This window comes from Lingula anatina, chromosome 1, assembly GCF_051362555.1.
Source record: "Lingula anatina isolate TDL-2025a chromosome 1, LinAna3.0, whole genome shotgun sequence".
NCBI classification, from domain to species: Eukaryota; Metazoa; Brachiopoda; class Lingulata; order Lingulida; family Lingulidae; genus Lingula; species Lingula anatina.
Window position 1 is genome coordinate 66,673,926 of NC_141767.1, and position 21,338 is coordinate 66,695,263.

The 21,338-nt window shown below is 33.1% G+C and overlaps 1 protein-coding gene across 4 annotated transcripts in view; it reads left to right on the plus strand.

Annotated features, from left to right (window-relative positions):
• Window positions 1-850: 850 nt before the first annotated feature.
• Window positions 851-21,338, plus strand: part of LOC106169518 (uncharacterized) — a 46,807-nt gene continuing 26,319 nt past the window's right edge. Inside the window, exons 1-19 of one of the 4 annotated variants that reach the window (XM_087017960.1) lie at window positions 851-1,135; window positions 2,568-2,759; window positions 5,071-5,209; window positions 5,394-5,459; window positions 5,694-5,774; window positions 6,203-6,265; window positions 10,604-10,681; window positions 10,901-10,969; window positions 12,558-12,629; window positions 12,956-13,033; window positions 13,296-13,367; window positions 13,620-13,691; window positions 13,891-14,043; window positions 14,219-14,296; window positions 14,605-14,739; window positions 14,878-15,027; window positions 19,510-19,659; window positions 20,329-20,394; window positions 20,703-20,846. In XM_087017960.1, the coding sequence (XP_086874086.1) occupies window positions 2,615-2,759; window positions 5,071-5,209; window positions 5,394-5,459; window positions 5,694-5,774; window positions 6,203-6,265; window positions 10,604-10,681; window positions 10,901-10,969; window positions 12,558-12,629; window positions 12,956-13,033; window positions 13,296-13,367; window positions 13,620-13,691; window positions 13,891-14,043; window positions 14,219-14,296; window positions 14,605-14,739; window positions 14,878-15,027; window positions 19,510-19,659; window positions 20,329-20,394; window positions 20,703-20,846 (1,811 nt within the window). In that variant the 5' untranslated portion in view covers window positions 851-1,135; window positions 2,568-2,614. Of the gene's footprint in view, window positions 1,136-1,166; window positions 1,293-1,904; window positions 2,031-2,210; window positions 2,288-2,567; window positions 2,760-5,070; window positions 5,210-5,393; window positions 5,460-5,693; window positions 5,775-6,202; window positions 6,266-10,603; window positions 10,682-10,900; window positions 10,970-12,557; window positions 12,630-12,955; window positions 13,034-13,295; window positions 13,368-13,619; window positions 13,692-13,890; window positions 14,044-14,218; window positions 14,297-14,604; window positions 14,740-14,877; window positions 15,028-19,509; window positions 19,660-20,328; window positions 20,395-20,702; window positions 20,847-21,338 lie in introns of those variants that run through there. The other 3 variants (XM_087017967.1, XM_087017973.1, XM_087017977.1) reach the window with 3 other exon arrangements.

A 21,338-nucleotide genomic window follows, 5' to 3' on the forward strand; every position in this document is an offset into this window, starting at 1 on the left:
TGTAATTATTATTATGATATGAGAAAATAAGCAAGCAGGTAGGCTTTAAGTTAGGCCATGTATTGATGATTCTACTGAAATTTAAATGAGGGAGCAATTGTATACTGCGCGTGATTAAATGAAAATAAATTCTTAAGCAAACAATTGATTGAATTATCTTATTTTTAAGATCATTATGTCATTTCATAGTCATTGAAAATGAAAAAAGATAATAATAAAGTATGTAATAAAAATGTGAACTTACAAGAGGAAGTATGTTTGCTTCATCAAGTCTTTATAAACCGCTAGAAGAAAGGTTTCTGGGTGGCACATACAGTGTCATTTTATCGATATTCTTGTGCACAATTTCTTGGCTCAACAAGGACATTTCCATCTAATTCACAACTAACACATTCTGTTTTAATGCTGAAGACAATGCTATCAGAAGACAAGAATGTTTAATACTGAAACTTTCAAAAATACTGAAACTTTCAAAAAATGTTTTTAATAACAGCATATAGCATCTGCAAATGTTTTCTTGATTTTGTTTCATCATTCAAGATAAAAGCATGATATCATTTTTAAATGTTCACAAGGAATATTGAAAAAGCTATCCATCAAACTCACAGATTATGAGCTTTTAGCTTGTCATTAAGCTGTTTACTTTGTTGATAACATCAACATTTGTGATTTTGTAGATTAAAGTATATGTACCATAAAAAAGGCAGCCTGATAATAAAAATCATTAAGGTTTTTAAATGTTTGGACAGGTAACTGTATACACAATCAGGTCTGGTTAAAACTGATAACTTTTAAAAAGAACTGAAATAAACGAGGGCACTTCGCTAATATATCGGTTGAATCTATGAGATATTTCAGATTGGATGGAACACTTGTGCTCTTTTACAAGTGCGTGATTGGGGCTGTCTTACCCAAATAGTATGCATGGTCCTTTTATTGTTTACCTGGTGCTGAATAACAGATTGTTCCTACAGTTTACTTAGGGCAGGGGCCCCTAAATGGATATCCTGATGTTCTATTGCTGCAACCAAAGCAAACTTAAACGATGGGACACGCACAACATTGAACCATAAAATTTCAAAATGGAGTAACTGGTTGTGTTATCTAATGGTGTGGAAAATTTGGACCAAATCTTGTAAGTATTCTTTGTATATTATTCATGACAGGGTATTAACAGGTGTGAAAAATCAAAACTGAGGAATTTGGAGACTTAGCCTTGTTCAGTAAAATGTTGGGATAATTTATTGGAAGATGGAACATTTACACATAACTGCCTGCAGTGTTTTCTTCATGTAAGTAGAATTGATTGTTTTGGTTGGAAGAAATGATTAAATTGAAAAAAAAAAAAAAAGAAAAAAGGCAGTTGATAAATTCATTAAGAAAATTGGATTTTGCTGTAAAATGTCAATGAATAAAATTTCCCATGTAAGAAAATTGAAAATAATGGGTACCTTGTGCAAAAAAAAAAAAAAAAAAAAAAAAAAAGAGTTTGCCACAGAGCAGCTGGTAAGTTTATTTGTAGTTAGAGGAATATTATTTTCATATTTTATATTTGTTATTAATTGAGAAATAAGTAAAATTAGCACAAATCAGTTTTAAATAAAGCTTGTTTGCATCTCAAGTGAATTTATTTTTGATTTGATATTGGTAAATCACTGACAAATTTCTGAGACTATTGGAGATCTTTGTTGACTTTACTTCACTTATTTTATAATTTCAAGTGAAGAAAATTGTAAGTTTTTTGTTTTGGTCAAATAATGAATCTTTTTTATACCAGCTTAAATTGTGTTAGTCCTCTCATTACTTTTGAAGGTAAGATAAAATTTTCATAAACTATTGAAAAAAATTTATATTGGCTCTAGCCAAGTGAGAAGGATACATGATTCACTCAATAGATATGATTGATGTCCTTACATACATGATGACACAGATATTTGTACAGCATTCATTATTTGGATTTTGCATAATGACAGACATTGGTATACAACAGTTATATATCTGAAACCATCCTTGAAATTTGTGACTGTAAGGTAAGTCTGAAAATAGTTGAAAGCCCTCTGCTTTCAGTAAGTTAGATCCCTAGTAACAGTGTTTATGTAGGGGGTTTAATTTTGATTTGTGCATTTAAACATCACTGATTTCCAAAAGTACTGGAAGTATTCTATTTGATGATTTCCCCTTTCCTATTGCAAACTTGTGACAAAAATTTTATTTATCAGTTAAAAGAGAGATTTTGAGTTATCAGAGGTGAAAAAGACGCCATAGTGGCAGTGAGCAACATCAACAGGTAAGAGAAAAAAAGGAGATGTTCAGGTTCGTTGCTAACCAAACCTTATAGGAAATCTACCAGCAAACAACTGGATCAAATAACATGTGTTTTGTGGAAAACCACTGTCATGCTAATGTCATTCTGTATTATTCAATTTTTTGAATGAAACCCATAGAAATTTGAAGATAATCACATGCAGCTCTATAGCACCAGTATTTTGTGAGGTGATGTTGACAACCTCACTGTTAGAGGAGCACTACAGATTATCAGATCAGCCTAATTAATGATGGCATTTCAGGCAAATTGATGGCAATGTAGCAGGGACAGCCAAGTAGAAGATAAACAATGGGAAGTCAATATAGGAAGGTTTACTCAGTGGCACTGGCGTGTACCCTATGGCTGATTAATGGAGGTCTCATACATGCATTCTGGACTGCAGACTCTTACTGGAATGGACGCTATGGAGCTGAAGGGATTTCTTATACCTCAGGTGGGTTATGAGCATTATCTCAAAGAATAAAGGGGTAAACAACATGGGCCTATGTGTGACAACACAACATTGCATGATCTTGCAGTAAAATAATACAAAAGGCAGAATAAATTCATTCAAAGGTTGAAATATATTATTTCTCATTGTAGGTAAAATTGAAGGGAAAATAAAGATTAAAATAAATGTAGAATAATATAAAAAGGATGATAATGTGTTGCATGTTTAATTTGGGACAATGCACCAAAAGTATTTTTGATGAAAATTAAACATTTGTGGAGAAAAATTAGTTTTTTATTTTACTTGTACCATTTTTTCACATCCTTGAAAAAATATACATACAAAGTATATCAGTGTGGTTCAGTAAGTGGCATAGTTTGATCTGTTATCTGTAGTCAGGGAGGTAAATATAACTTCCTAGTTTAAAGATATGTGATAGGTGATGATAAATATTTTATTGGCATGTGATAAATCAGGTGCCACCTTGAGGGTGATATTTATTACTGTGAAATAAAATCATTAGTGTCCACTTGGCCTGGTTCATGCCTTGTCCTCTGCTGGCTGGTAGATGAAATAAGGAGAACATGGGGTGGTCACTGAAATAGGGACCTGCTTCACAAATTTTAAGGACCTTGAAAAAAAAAATTGGGCAACTGCAGTTCAAGTTGAAATCACAATGCTAATAATCCAACTGAATAAAGTAAACCATGTCTTTCTTATGAGGCAGACACAATATTCAATTAAATTGATCTACTAATTCTTGGGCTTTTACATCATTAGAAATTAAGGCAATGAGTATCCTTAACAAGGATAAGTTGACAAGCTCCACTTTTATTGCCCATTGCCCTATAGTGTTCCTTAATAAAAAATATAGTACTTTCAAACTCTTTATTCCCTCATAGTGTAGAATTGGTTTTTAATAAAATGATTTGCTTTCACCGCAAATATTCTTTTAAATGCTTAATGTGTGGTTGTATACATAGCCCCTCAGGTGTTTGCTTAGCTAAACGTATTTGTTTGCTGTGATTAAAAAGCCTTTGTCGCATTTCTTTTTATTTAGATTGCATTGCAAGTACATAAAATACTTCCTCCAAAGAAAAAGGCTACCTCAAAACAGTATGGCTTGTCATTATATCATGCTCTCATTGCATGTTTGTGTAGAATGAAGTAAAACCCTAATTTTTCCACCATTCTGACCTTCATGATAATATTTCTGAAAGTTTGGGTTAAATGGAAGAGAAAATTTTTGAATTGTTTGAATTTTTAAAAAAATCATAAAATTAACTGAATGGGTTGAATCTCATGAAGAACAGAAGCAATTTAAAATATATCATTTAAGTTTGTTATTATGAATATATATGATATAGTGTGTGGTAGAAATATGGAAACATTTGTTCATTAATACATTTCAAATGGCTTAAAATTAATGAAAAAAAAGCAGTTCTTCAAGTGCTGTGAAACAAAATCGAGCTTCATGGCTGTTCTACAGTTGTTCCTATGGAAGATATTCACAAGCCTGAGCAGCATCATGCTCAGATGGTAGAGATTATCCTGCGTTTGGCCAAACAATCCAATAAAAGGTACAGAGTTGAATCAAAACAACTGTTAATCAAATATAGAGGGCATGTTTTATTTAGTCTTACATAGAACGTAATTGTGAAGAAGAATTATAATCTTTTATCAACAAAGTGATGCATAATGACAATTGGTCAGTGAAAAGGGTGGTTTAAACAGGTGAAAGAAATGTAGACCTCCTTGCCTGTATTGGGATATTCCATGACCTCAGGGCTTGAGTTTGTGGTATTACATGATGGTCAATCAGCTTTACACAAACACCCTTTTCTTGCTGTTTGAATCCTGTTTGTGTTTTTATATAATGTCCATATTTCCACCTGATTTGTAGCCTCAAATTGAAATTAACTCAGAATGATATCATTTAAACTCACCTGTACATATGAATATATTTTATTCATGATATATGGATTGCTAAACTAGCCACTGGCCATTTTTAGATATTTTCTTTATGTCTGGATCTAATTTGAGATTGCAGACCTTACTGCAGATTGTCCTGATGTCCACTATCACCATACAGATAAATTAAATGTAATAATCAAACAGAGCAAGAAATACATGTGGGACATAAATTTGATAAAGTACTTTGTGAAGTTGATTGGTGGCTATATAAAAGAAATAAGCGAGATTTCAAATTTAAACAATTGTACTGCAGTTAGAACCCTCATGAAAAATTATTAATTAAAGGGTGATGGCTTTTCTATTACAACAACATAAATGGATATTTTTACCTGAATTTCAGTTGACACTAGTAATGGACTATGGTCTGATGATGGCAGTTTGTATGAACCGTACTTGTACGCTTCATCAGAGTACAGTGCCACCGCCTGCTCCTGTGACTGTCAAACAGCAGATTATGTCCACTCTTGTAGTGGAGCAGTGTAAGTGGCACCACCTTCAAATTCTGAATTCTTATTTACTTTTATTGTGGCAATAATTGTGAAAATTGATGAAAGAAGTTGAAAGATAAATGGGTATTGATGGAATTCCTTTGAGAGTGAAAAGGGAGATGAATTAGAAAAAAATATTGATGACGCTTGTTTTTATTTTAATGCTCACTTTCAGATCACTTTCATCACAAACATTTTCCAACATATCAGCAGAAACCTTCACAGGCTCAGTATCCACACTGTAAGTGTTGACTGTTTATATGGTTGTATGTATTTATGATTTGTAGTTGTAAAATAAATAAAACCAGGGGCACGTTGTCATCTCAATGAAACTTGTCATTCAAGGTCTAACATGTATAAGTGAGAATATCCAAATTTTGTAAATCATGCCTTGTGTAGTGCAGGGATTCAAGATTAAGTCTCTTTCTGCGAATTTATGAAATTATGTTTGAATACATTTATTGTTTTATTTTAGGACTATTTTGTCCTGCCCAAGTTTTAATTTACTTGTAAATGGATCAGCCACATTTGCTGCATTAACCTCAATGACAGAGATGTAAGTGTAATATTTTTTTATCCTACAGACAAAGGATTACTTGGTTGATATAAGGAAATTGATGAAACTGTAGTATTGGACAAACTTGCAAGCAATTTGGCAGTGACTTTGTAATGAGTGTCTTGGTTTACTCTTTAAAACTATTTTTGACTAATGTCAATTATCCTTTCAATGAAAAAACCTTTTAGTAATATGAGACTAGTATTGATTGGTTCTTAAAGTGAACAGTAAAGGATAAGCTATTTAATGCACAAATCAGTTATTTGAATAACTAAGATCAATACAAAATATGGATTCTAAAGTGCTTATTTCAGGCATGCTTTTTCAATGGAAATGAGGAATTCCAACGTTTTTAATTAAATTAACATTTTTATTTCAATGTCTTTCAGTCTAAAAGTTTAAAGGTGTTTATCCATTTCTTTAACCAGGCGAATCCAGGTTACTGGTCTGACAAGTTTTCCTGATGTTTCCACTACAAGTCTTCAGATCTTGTGAGTCTGTAAACCATGCAGATCTTGTCTTTTAATTTTATAAGATGTTTTAATGTTTTTCACAAAGGCAAAAAATCAGTTCCTTCAGAACCAGTGCTGTTTATCATTATGTACTTTAAGGTGCACAGTGTAGGATTTTCCTGTGAAAAACTTTTCTGGGGTAAATAAAAATTTTCTCAGACTAACCATGATGATGATGACTATGAACCAAACTTTGATCCTACTTTCCTGACACAACTCTGTAACAATCTGGGATAATAAAAATGCCAAGCAATGATATTTGTACCACCAGCGTTAGCGCTGGCGGTACACATGGTTTCGGTCCCGTCCGGATCGCTCCGCCGGCTCCGCCGGCTCCGTTGGCTCCGCCGGCTCCGCCGGACGGCTACCGTTACCGTTTCTCCTCCTAGGCGGTAAGGCCCCCCGTACCCATCTCTTGGATTTAGGTCACCTATAATCTCAACTCGTTCCACGTAAAATTTGGGCTTTGTCGGTATTGGGGTCTGGGTGTGGCACTCATTGAAATGCACCCTTGTCCAAAAATGGCAAAATTAAATGCTTATTATCTACCCTACGGAAGGGGTTATGGGAAAAATTTCTACAGACGGCTTTCCAAAAGTCATATGTGTAGATTTCAAATATGCCCTTGGATTTGACCTTTGACCTTTACTTCAAGGTCAAACGGGCCAAAATTTTCAAAAAAATTAAATTTTTTACGAAAAAAAATTTTTTTGCCCTGTTATTCAGACACCACACAGACTTAACCAATAATATTATTGGAAAGTGTTACCCTTCAGGTCATCCTTCATCTCCGTGAATTTGGGGTCAATCAGTGCATTTTCACCGGAGTAGCGGCCATAAGATGGCGAAACTGAAAACTGTCTCTAATTCGGGAACCGTTAATGCTAGAGACCCATTCTTTTTTGCATTTTGTAGAGCATGTAAAGCCCAACACTGGAGGTGGTCTCCGTTTTTTTGTATTCCGTACGGTTTTCAAGTTATGCTGTATCAGAAAGTACATATTGGTGGTGAAAGCAAAATGTGCAGTACGGTAATGGATAATAAATTTTGAACTCTGGAAAAATAAAACATAAGGCTTGGCAAAGCAGACAACTTGTGGTCAAAAATGACATTATTTCATCAAATTTGAACTTCTGGAACTTCAGAGCACCTCCCATTTCAAGAATTTTGACCAAAATGACCTTTTCTTTATTTTAATTAATTTTTGCTGTAGGAAATTTATGGTACATTAAGGTAATTCCAAAATTATAACATTTAGTCCCTTTTATCTCCAAAACTGGCAGAGATAGGTCCATAGTTACTATTGAAGTTGAATAGGAAGTCATATACTGGCAATCTTACTGTGACCTTGAAATTGACCTTTGACCTACTTTTCACCATGAACTGAACTTTGCAAATTTTGCTTCCCTTTTATCTCCAAAACTGGCAGAGATAGGTCCATAGTTACTATTGAAGTTGAATAGGAAGTCATATACTGGCAATCTAAATGTGACCTTGAAATTGACCTTTGACCTACTTTTCACCATGAATTGAACTTTGCAAATTTTGCTTCCCTTTTATCTCCAAAACTTGCAGAGATAGGTCCATAGTTACTATTGAAGTTGAATAGGAAGTCATATACTGGCAATCTAAATGTGACCTTGAAATTGACCTTTGACCTACTTTTCACCATGAATTGAACTTTGCAAATTTTGCTTCCCTTTTATCTCCAAAACTGGCAGAGATAGGTCCATAGTTTCTATTGAAGTTGAATAGGAAGTCATATACTGGCAATCTTACTGTGACCTTGAAATTGACCTTTGACCTACTTTTCACCATGAATTGAACTTTGCAAATTTTGCTTCCCTTTTATCTCCAAAACTGGCAGAGATAGGTCCATAGTTACTATTGAAGTTAAATAGGAAGTCATATACTGGCAATCTAAATGTGACCTTGAAATTGACCTTTGACCTACTTTTCACCATAAACTGAACTTTGCAAATTTTGCTTCCCTTTTATCTCCAAAACTGGCAGAGATAGGTCCATAGTTACTATTGTATTGAATAGGAAGTCATATACCGGCAATCTTACTGTGACCTTGAAATTGACCTTTAACCTACTTTTCACCATGAATTGAACTTTGCAAATTTTGCTTCCCTTTTATCTCCAAAACTGGCAGAGATAGGTCCATAGTTACTATTGAAATTGAATAGGAAGTCATATACTGGCAATCTAAATGTGACCTTAAAATTGACCTTTGACCTACTTTTCACCATGAACTGAACTTTGTAAATTTTGCTTCCTTTTTATCTCCAAATTTACGCTGTATCAAAAAGTACATATTGGTGGTGAAAGCAAAATGTGCAGTACGGTAATGGATAATTAATTTTGAACTCCAGAAAAACAAAATATAAGGCTTGGCAAAGCAGGCAACTTGTGGTCAAAAATGACATTGTTTCATCAAATTAGAACATCTGGAACCTCAGAGCACCTCCCATTTCAAGAATTTTGACCAAAATGACCTTTTCTTTATTTTGATTAATTTTTTCTGTAGGAAATTTATGGCACATTATGGTAACTCCAAAATTATAACATTTAGTCCCTTATATCTCCAAAACTGGCAGAGATAGGTCCATAGTTACTATTGAAGTTGAATAGGAAGTCATATACTGGCAATCTTACTGTGACCTTGAAATTGACCTTTGACCTACTTTTCACCATGAACTGAACTTTGCAAATTTTGCTTCCCTTTTATCTCCAAAACTGGCAGAGATAGGTCCATAGTTACTATTGAACTTGAATATGAAGTCATATACTGACAATCTAAATGTGACCTTGAAATTGACCTTTGACCTACTTTTCACCATGAACTGAACTTTGCAAATTTTGCTTCCCTTTTATCACCAAAACTGGCAGAGATAGGTCCATAGTTACTATTGAACTTGAATGGGAAGTCATATACTGGCAATCTTACTGTGACCTTGAAATTGACCTTTGACCTACTTTTCATCACATGAACTTTGCAAATTTTGCTTCCCTTTTATCTCCAAAACTGGCAGAGATAGGTCCATAGTTACTATTGAGGTTGAATAGGAAGTCATATACTGGCCAATCTTACTGTGACCTTGAAATTGACCTTTGACCTACTTTTCACCATGAACTGAACTTTGCAAATTTTGCTTCCCTTTTATCTCCAAAACTGGCAGAGATAGGTCCATAGTTACTGTTGTATTGAATAGGAAGTCATATTGGCAATCTGAATGTGACCTTGAAATTGACCTTTGACCTACTTTTCACCATGAACTGAACTTTGCAAATTTTGCTTCCCTTTTATCTCCAAATTTACGCTGTATCAAAAAGTACATATTTGTGGTGAAAGCAAAATGTGCAGTACGGTAATGGATAATTAATTTTGAACTCCAGAATAATAAAACATAAGGCTTGGCAAAGCAGGCAACTTGTGGTCAAAAATGACATTATTTCATCAAATTAGAACATCTGGAACTTCAGAGCACCTCCCATTTCAAGAATTTTGACCAAAATGACCTTTTCTTTATTTTAATTAATTTTTTCTGTAGGAAATTTATGGCACATTATGGTAACTGCAAAATTATAACATTTAGTCCCTTATATCTCCAAAACTGGCAGAGATAGGTCCATAGTTACTATTGAAGTTGAATAGAAAGTCATATACTGACCATTTTTAATTATATTTTTTTGTATATTTTGAGAACTCCTGTTGATTGCATTTTATAGAGCTTGTCAAGCACAAGACTGGTGATGGTGTCCCTTTTTGGAGGGGGGGGTCCATACGAATGCGCTTACTCTAGCTGGTGGTACAATATCCGGAGGCGGTATCGCCTCTCTGATCCTCTAGTTTGTATTCTCTTTTGCCACCTTTCAATTCAATTTTTACACAAACTTCTGGATTCTGTGCGATTTACTTGTAAAACTGTCAAGATGGTTGACCGGTGGCAAAGTGGTAAATTCTAGTATTTTTTTTGCAACATTAATTCTTCACTAATTAAATATAGAATATCAATAAGAATTCCTATTCCTTGGATAAATTCAACAAGAAGTGGGTTATGTACCTACTGGGTGTTTAAAATCCCACACTGTGTCACTTTAGTACTATTGGAGGAATAAGAATTGAGTAAATGTTTTTTCAAATATGTTAAATTATAATATTTCATCAGAATGTTCTTAATTTCAACATATTTTAAATTTTTTCTCACTAGAATATTGATTTGGTGATTTCTATTTCTTTGGTGAGATATCGATTGAAATTGAGTGGGTTCTTTATTTGTAAACACTGTTTTCCTCTATTATTTTCATTAGAAATCTAGCAAACAACAAGATAACATTTTTCAAACACAATCACACCAACCAAGTATTTCCCAGTTCTCTGACTCATGTGTAAGTATAATTAAATCAATTCACACCTGTTTTACTATATTTCAAACAGCAAGATTATATCTACTTTTTTTACTGCATGCAAGTATTCATATTTTAAATATTTCATTGTACATATGATGCAGTATTAATGCGTTTGAATGATAGTTACATGTATAAATGGGGACTTTGTGCTCAACAAGGTTTTACTAGTGCTTAATGTAAGTTATTTTTTATCTACAGGGCTTTGATGAATAATGAAATATCGTGGGTGCCAGATGGACTGTTTTCCGGGAGCAACATTAGAATCCTGTAAGTAGATGATATGAAATGTGTGTGTGTGTGTGTGTGTGTGTGAGTGTGTGTGTGATAATTGGGGTATGTTTTTATCTACAAAAGTGTGTATGGTTGCCTTTTTTTAAAATGTGTACATGATTGAAATTTTCATCGTCTTCTTAATACCCTTACCAACAAAATTGGCTCCCATCTACATTTGCGGGAGTATTCTGGGGATACCCCTTTTAATCACTATATTTTATGAAATCTATTATATCTGGATTAAAATAACATCAAAAAGGCCAAGCTTTAAGAAAGGCCATAATTTGAAATGTGTTTATCTACTTTTTCTGCACCCAGGTGTACATACTGTATTTGTGCCATAACCAAAGGCCAAGATTACAGAAAATGTATGTAGAGACATTATTTGTGTTAAATATCTTGTGTTTACCTTTAAGGTTGCACCTGGGGATCTTGTGAAACGTTTTTCTTTTAATGATATAATCCAGGAAGGTTGCTTATTGTTATTCAATTACAATTACTTGTATTCTTACACATACACTAAATAAAAACACCATTATTTTCTTAACAGCTACCTTTTAGTAGATTTGTCATCAAAACTGTAGTCAGATATGAAGTAATTTTTGAACAATGTTTAGGAAAATAATCTGATATTATTAAAGCAATAAATCATTTGGGATATATATATCAAAAGGTTTTAGAATAAGATAGTGAAAAAGGTATCATGACTGTAGCACTGATATAGTTATACCCATAAAAAACTCACGTTGTAAATGTAAATAATAAATAAACTAACTTAGCAAAAAAAAAAAAAAAAGAGGGCGCATCAAAAAGTTTCTTCTTAAACCTTTTTTCGAAAACAAATGAAAGCAATTTTATATATTTTATACTTTTGGTACAGCTGGTCAGAATGGACCAAACCATACATGATGATGATGATGATTATGATGATGTACATTACGTAGGATAAATTTGTTGAAGACAAAATGAGACATTTCTGACTGCATGTTACATTACAAAGCACTCTGAACTTTTTGGAATCAACAGGTCAATTATGAAGGATGTCCCTGATACAAAAATTAACTGTGATCAACTGAGTTCAGTTGCATGCATCACTGGAGTCACCTCTCAATGCTATTTCTATGAAAGTGCTCATGCATTGAGGAATGAGACAACAATACACATTTTCCATGTATCCCTGCATCTTAATTTTACCTTACTGATCATACTCCAGAAGGGAGAAAAGCAAGCGCACTGCCAGGGTAAACTGTTTGCATAGTCAACAGATTAATATGAAGAGTGGTGGTGAAATCATTGTGTTATGCCTTAGAGTGTAATGTATGACCACTTGTCTGGGGGAATAAGCTGTAAAGCAATTTGTGTTTAATGTGCAAACAGGGGATGGAAACGAGTTTGCTTATGTCATTTCAACACAATGGGTGCTTTTTAAAGACTTAACTGTACACAATATCTCTTGGTTTGTTTATCTATGATGAAGTGGGTCATGTTGTTCAGCTTGATTTTACAATATATATTGATTACAATTAGATTACAATGTCAAATGGTTAATTCAAGAAACAATTTTTTGTTTGTTTTATTAAAGAAGCCTGAGTGGGAATCAGATCCGTTCCTTTCCGAGTTCTGCATTTCATAATATGGCCAACTTGGAATATTTGTAAGTTTTCTTTATTCATTGAAGTGTTTTTTTTTTTCTTATATGATTTAAACTCTTCAACATTACCAAACAGATTACTTTTAAACTTTTAATTAAATAACTCTTATTGAAAGTACTTAAACAACTGACATTCGAAAGAAGAGTTGGAATTTAAACCATTGCTTTAAAAGTGATTTAAGTGGCATTAATGGATATGTAACAAAATTGTATTAATCTTTGTACAGAAAATGAATGAAAAACCTAGCATATTTTTACCAGATTAATGTGAAGAATGGTGGTGAAATCACTATGTTATGTCTGACCGTGTTATTACTGGTATTTTCTAGAGGCTTGGATGGAAATTTACTCACATCTATCTCCACCTGGCATTTAACACCCTTGGCAACCAGTAACTTGAAACACCTGTAAGTATACTATAGTCTATAAGGAACTATTATAAACTGGTAGCTTGGGGGGGTTTAGGCAAGACATTTGCTTTAGCAAACAGAAAAAATATTTGTCACGATGCCCTTAAGATCATAAGTACCATGCTTACTTTGAAATGTAAAGTATAGGTATGGATTGGATCATATTTCATATAAAATTTCTTAAAAGTTGTATTCTTATGTAATTTTACTGCATATATGTATGGCTTTGCAGTATATTATAATACTTAAATACTTTTAGGAATATAAGTAATAACCAGCTGAATAGTATTGGACAAAATGCTCTGGCACAACTCCCAGAACTAAGAATTTTGTAAGTAAAGATATAGTGGTTTATCTAATTGTGCTTGCCCACTGACATGCAGGCAAAAAGGTACATTACTGTCATAGTGCTCATAAATTGTATCCCCATTATAGGACACATTTGCTAAGCACTGGCAAGCAGTATTTATATCAGTTAAGTTTTTTAAGTACAATAAAAACACTAAGACTCAATCTGCAAGTATCCCATTTTCTTTTAAATTTTCTTTTATGTCATATATTATTGTCTTAATTAAAATTTTAGGGAGGTTCACCAAAATGAATTTGTATCATTACCATGGAAGTCATTCCATAACATACCAAAGCTGGTGCATTTGTAAGTATATTGGAGTAAAGATCCAATTCTCAGATATATAAAACCCTAAATGCAAGTGTGACACAATGATTTTATGTTTTTAACAGAGTTTCTGTTTTGTAGGTGGAAAATCAATTATTACAGTATTTGACCCATTTTGACCACAACTGTATAAATATATAATTGAGATTGACACGGAAAATGATGTTTTCTTTATTAGGGATTTAAACAATAACAGGATTCAAACATTGAACAGCAGAGCACTGACGTCTTTGCCAAAGCTCCAGACTCTAAGACTTCACTCACAGAAAAATCCAATGACTGCTATCATGTTTGATGCTTTCGTTGGGATTGGAGCTGAACTGAGGACACTGTGAGAGACTTTTTGTTTTGCTTTGCTGTTAAAGTACTTGAAATGGGAAATACTCTGTGTACTTTGAAAAACGATGTTGTTACATGTTGTGCATTATAGCATGATGATGAAAAAGGCTAAGAAAGTTTCTTAGATTTAATGTAAGTCTGCTAAGTGCAAGAGTTGTTTGTTCTAGTTGGGTCAGTGACAATGCCTTGCCTAACTTTCCGCACCAAGTGTTGTCTGAGGAAGTCTATCCAATGCTGTATACTATGTAAGTCCATGATATATCTCTCTAGCAAAATCAAAATGTACTGTTTATAGATATATTATAAGTCATGTAGCACTTTTCCCAAAATAGAAGATTTTTTTTTTTACTGATAATGCTGACAGACTTGGTGTAGTTTGAAAAATGAACCATGGTTTTACAACATTATTGACAAATTACTGGGGGTCATAGGATAGTATATACTAATCCATTAATTATGCTTTACCCAAAAATTTTAAAAACACACAAACTTGTTTTACAGTATTTGTACAAGCAATTTTGCCGCTATAGAAAATATATCCAACATTTTCTAGCTATGCAGATCATAATTCTATAAGAGATGTCACCATCTATGGATCAGAAGGCTTCCCATCCTACTCCCAGTCCATGTATACAGTGAAGAAAGTGGGCAAGATTCCATTCCAGAATGTTACTGCCGTCAGATCACTGTAAGGAAATAATTTGCAGTCTTTTTTTGTTCAATTTTTTACTTGCTATTGAGTTCTAGAAATAAATTCAAAATAAAATATTGACATTATGACAATTTATGTTCAAGCCACAATCTACTGTACTGCCATCTATTTTAGATATCTTGACAGCAATTTGATTGCTCAAGTGAATGAGACAGACTTCTGTGCCATGTTCAATCTGAGCCTACTGTCCATGAACTACAACCAGCTAACGGAGGACACCATTCATGCAAATGCCTTCCAATGCCTGCAAGATTTAAGTTATTTGTAAGTACACATACATGATTTAAGTTGAGGTTCTGTGTCCTTAAGGAAAGGTATTAAGTACCAGTCTCTGTAAGAATCAGAAAAATAACATAGGGGCATTGGAACATGACCCTCCCAGATTTTGTTTTCTTTTAATTTATTGTGAAGAACTATGCTAAAAACTAATAAATTGAGCCCGAAAAGTTGCATATTTAAAATAATTTATTTTTTAGAGCGTTTTATATTTAAGCCTGAAATTTTTCTCCCATATGCTTTTCTATATAAAATGTTCAGGTAACCCCATATTCACTGACAAATAACTCGTATGGCCGACGTAGTTATGTAAGATGGCTATACAAGATGTTTACAGCATATATTCAGGTACCAAAAAATGAAATAAAATTTTTTTCAAAACACAAAATGGTTAAATTACATTAAAAACAATCAACGTTAAAACTACGCGAAAAAGACCATCTGCGCATGCGCAGTAGCGGTGACTGCTAAACTACGAACTCATTCAGATGTAAATAAATTGAATTAAGGTTATTTATCTCATGAAATGGATATTTTTTGGATAAATGGCACTTGTTTTCTGGATCATTTATTGCTTGGATTGTTTTTATGCTGACTGGTGTGTAGTATTTGTTTCCGCACATCGTTTTTTTTTATATACAACATAACTAATTTTATCCAAGATGGCGGGAGCTCTGATTGCCGTCAGGGGGTGGAAACGCGCTTCTTATATGATTATGACGAGCCTAACCGTCAGCACCGGATATTAGTTTGTGACCTTGAGGGGCAATTAGGCTTGGTCTTTGCGGCACGCGCGAACAGTAGTCGATCTACCACACCTGGGTCTTTTGTTTTTGACAACTGTTCACTCGTCATGGAGGTGCTTGTTCAAGACTACAGACTACTAGTACTACCAGTGGCTTCATTAGTAACGTTCCCACAATACATGGTTTTCTGTCTGTGCGTACATACCCTGAATTTGGTTAGCCTCACTGACGAGAACAATGGACGTTTCTTACCCCTCTCTAGGATTACCCCTGTTGCCGTCGGTTTCGTATGTGGAAGGAGAATGCACACAGTTATTTATTTACGGCATGATATGCAATTTTTCATAAATTACCCTCAAGAAAGGACTGGTAGAACTTTATGGTCGTAAATAATCGGCACTACTAACTACGGATATCAAGAAAACTACCAGGTACATGTACCACTGTGAAAACCTCGTCTTCTCCCTCACGTGCAGTTGCCGTTAATATCCGATATAATCGACAAATAAGTAAAGCACTGTCAGTTACTATACTCTAAATTACAGTCAGTGTTAACTTTGATAAGGCTTTCTAATAAAGTTTTGATGTTCAACGTGAGTTTGTGTTTGACGGCTATTTACTGCTTGAGTATGGTCTACCTCCAATTTAAAACAGCGCCCTGTAAGGCCCGTCATGCCCTCTCAGGTACTTGAAGTCGATAACAGAACAGATTACTTGAATACTTAATATATACAGTAGAAATTGGTACTCATACAAGTGGAAGAGATTTCTAGTTCTTCACAACCAGGATTCTAAATAAAAAAACTTGTAAAATAAAATAGACATGTAAAAGATATCTGTCAATAATAATAATAATATTCAAGTATATGGTGCCTTACGTGCTACCTCAAGGCGCCTTACAATAATATAACTAAAATCATTACAAAATCACTACAATATTTAAATCTGAAACAATTGGAAACCATTTAAAGTTAACACTACTAAAAACATTATATATATATATATATATATATATATATATATATATATATATATATATATATAAGAGATATAGACAGATTTAAAAATGTGAGTTTTAAGAAGGGATTTAAAACTGTCAAAGTCGTCTGCTTTTCTAATAAAATTTGGTAAGGCGTTCCATAATTTGGAGGCATAGATTATAAAAGCCCGATCTCCATAACTTTTGAGGCACCCCTTCTCTAAAATAGACTGTTCTAAAATAAGGTCATTCTCAGAATTAAAATGTGTGGACCGCCTTGGTCAGTTAAAACAGATAGGATCAGATAAATATAATGGTCCTTGTGTATGTATCGCCTTAAAAATAATACAAATACAAGCAGCCAGTTTTATCCTTTCAGAATGGGAGTGATATGGTGTGTACTATTGCACTTTATTTGACAAACCAGTCTTGCAGCTCAGTTTTTCTCGGAAAGATATAGCAGTACATTAGATTTTCAGTCACAAAAAATACTACATGAGAAAACAAGTTAGCATTACTTTATAAGCCTTGATAATCATGCTATTTGTATTAAAGACTCACCTAATCAAGTCCTGCTTAGTATAATGCTCCCAAAGTTTTGATATCATAAAGTCTGTGTTATCCATACATTTTTCTCATATTTCTTTACTGAAAACTAGCAGGTGACCTAACTTTACTCTTTACATTAAAATTGTAAATAGTAACTTAAATAGGGGAAATTATCATAATGATACTTTCTACCTGATTGTAACATGCCAAATTAGTCCTCAGTGTTGAGGCAGATGTTGGACTAGTCAAAATGTATGATCATGCATGATTCTTGGGACAAAATGCATCAAATACTATCATGTTGAGGCACCCTTAACATTGATAACTGCTTTGCTTTGATATCACAACTTCTAACAGTGTAGCTGGTTACCAATGGACTTTACCTACAACAAATATTCTTACAAATAAGTTGTATACCAAAAGAAAATTAGCAAAATTAATAAATTATGAACATCTTAGGGCAAGGAGCATGAGGGAAAATATATATTGGTATTTTAAGTTTGTGACAAAAATGCTGAACACCATAACAAATATTCATATAATTTACTACTATGTAGAGAAGATGCCTCATTTTCTTTCAAATAAGAAAGACTAAAAACATGTTTTAATTCACTGTGACTTGTTTAAAATATATTCATATACAATTAAAAGAATCAAATAAAAATGTTAACTAATCTGGGGTGGGCACTGCTAAATCCATGCACATTATAGATAGTAGTTTATGGATAAGGGAATTTTTTTCCTGGACAGTGGTAGAAGGTCCACAAGAGATTGAAACTGAAGCTGAGACTGGTAGGAGATATTTCTCAACTATTGGATGTCAACCAAAAGAATACCACCACATTGCTGTTATTGTATGACCTTGAAAGATTAACACCCATTGCCCCACTGTGAAAATTCATCATTTTAAAGTTTTTTTTAAAGATCACAAAAATATTTACCTGTGTGCTTTTGACTAAATCAAGTTATGTAGCAGGACACAAGTACAAAATTTGTATTTTAATCCATTTTTAAAGCAGAAATAGCGAAAAATGGAAAATTTGGTTGACGCCATCTTGAATTGTGAATTTAAAAATTTGCATTTTTTTTTAATGTTTGAAAAAAGATTTTTTTATAATATTAACTCAAAACATTTACTTATAATGTATGACAATATTAGGTGGGCTTGGCCAGTCTATGAAAAATGTATTTAAAAATGGCAAAATTTGGGCATTTTAGCTAAAATTTGAAATTTTGGAAATCTGCCATTTTTAGAGTTGTTTTTCTAAATTTTTAGGACTGTTTAAAATATTAAGTAATATGCATTTGACTAAATCAAGATATAATATTTAGCAGGATACTAAAATGAAATGTGTGTTTTATCCATGCTTGTTTAGTTTAAAGCAGAAATAGGGACATTTTGCCATTTGATTGCCGCCATCTTGGATTAAGAATTTTAAAATTTGAATAATTTTTTGAAAAATGTGTTTGAAAAAATGTATTTGAAATTTGCAAATTTGGGCATTTCAGCAAAAATTTGAATTTTTGAAAATTCCCCATTTTCAAAGTTATTTTTCTAATTTTTAAAGGCCACCAAAAACATTTATTTATATGTTTTTAGTTCAAATAGGATATGATATTTAACAATGTCTGAAAATGAAAAATGTTTATTTATCCACATTTATGGTTTTTTAGCTCAAATATAGCTGAAATTGAAATTTTGCAATCTGGATTCCGCCATCTTAGGTGAAAATTTTTAAGTGCTGTTACCATGGCAACCGAGGGTGATTCAAACAAACCAATATCCATTATGTTGGTTTGGGGCTATAATGAACAAATACACCAATTTTCATCAAAATCTGAGAGGGTCATGTGCCACCCTATTCTGAACCTTACAGAGACTGCTACTTAATAATGTATTTGCTTGTCTTTTATTAGGTAATAAAACATAAGGGGAAATACTGGCACACGTGTGCATTCACACACATACTTAAGTTATTATGCAGGGTATTTAGTATATCATGAAATGTTTAAATGTTGCATGCTTTGTATAAATATGTATTACTTATAAATTTATGTATGCTTGGTTACAAAATACATATATATTTTCTGATTCTGTGCAAATCTGTGAATATTTGGAAATGTTTATGCAAAATGATTTTATACACGTAAATATATGTGGGCAAACTTTTGTAGCTGCAATATTTGGTGCTCCAGGTATCTTGATTCAAACCAGATACAGTATGTTCCTGAAGCTGTGAAATATGCTACAGTGCTGCCTTCTATATCCTTGCTTGATATGAACAGTAATAAGATTACCTTCTTGTTGTCTGGGACATTTTCTACTTTGACAACTCTAAGGACACTGTAAGTTGATTTTTATGTACAGACAAATGTGTCTGTATATATACATGTAGCTAGTGCTGTTACCAATAACTGATGTTGCCATTGTCTTCGTCGTTATCGCCATCATTGCTGTTGCCATTCAATTTACAGGAGATAACATGATAAATGGAGAACTGTTTGACCTACGGTAAAGTCTTGAAAATTTCGTCCCTTAAAGATTAATTAATATTTTTAATTGTGTAAATCTGACAAATTTTTCAAAATTACCTCTCCCCGACTCCTGGGTATGACGAAATTTTCAAAAATCTGGCCTTTGGGCTTTTATCCTTAGCGACTGTTATCTTTAACCCTCCTATATTGTGGGATATTTATTACTACTTCCTAAGTCATTTTCTGGTGGTAAATAATAATCAATTTAATAGTGCATCTCGATTAAGTTATACTTAACTTACTGTACCCGAAAACATGTTGAGAATAATCTTCTCGGTAAGAAACATACCTCCTAATAGAGGAGAAGGATCAAGATAAGTTTTAATTTTTCTCATTCTGGCATTTTCATTGTATGAATTTGAACTCTTATGGGCCTGAAGTTTTATGCTAATTACATATTTTATAATGATAATATTTTATATAAAAGATGAATCATTAATATAATTAGATGTAAACAATGCAATTATCCTTAATTTTTAGGGGGCTTGCTTCAAATGATATAATATCCATCGAAAATGGCACTTTTCCAATGACAATAAAATATCTGTAAGTAAAAATGTACATTAAGATAAATTTTAGCCATGTTTCATTCATTTTTGAGGGAAGATATCTTGAATTACTTCTTTTATGAAATTATGCATTAGTTTACTTAATTAATGGCAAGTGTACTATATATATATATATATATATATATAATGTAGACATATTACCAACAACACTATTAAGATGTTCCACTTACGTAATGACAGTTCAGAGATACAGTACTTATATATGAACATATTATTTTGTGTGAATCTCATGATACATTCAATAGTGTTACCTGTGGATTCAAACTCTGTTTATATATGTTTCAGGTATTTACGGAACAATGACTTCCGCTTTCTCCATGAAAACCCATTCACCAATCTGGCCAATCTGTCCACCCTTGACCTGCAATCAAATAGTATCCAGGTCATCCCAGAGACAGCTTTTGATGGCTGCTACAGTCTGAGAAACCTGTGAGTATGCAACCCAGGGCAATGTATGTCAAAGTCTGATGATGAAATATTATTATAAAAAAGTGGTAGTATCACAAAAAGGCACAGTTTTTAATAAGTAATGCAGGCTCGTAGGCAGGGTTTGGAGGGTTCGAACAAACCTCCCTTCCGCTGGACAAGGTCCGCTCTGGATAAAATTTGATCTAGGTTTCATTATTAAATTACTTTTTCAGAAAAATCCCCCCCTTTAAATGGCTGGCTATAAGGGCCTGTTATGAAGGAGCAGGATATTTTCTATATTCATGGGTACAATTATGGTTTAAATTGAATTATTTTTGCACGGCAGGGTGATATGGGATAGTTAAATGAACTGATTTTAAAATGATACAAACTCTAGCTGATCCTCAATTTTGACATGCCCAGTTGTTCTACAAGCACTTTTGTCTAACTTGCAAATCTTTTACTTCTGTTTTTGATGAAAATCAGAAGTCAGTTATCTATTATGAGCATAAT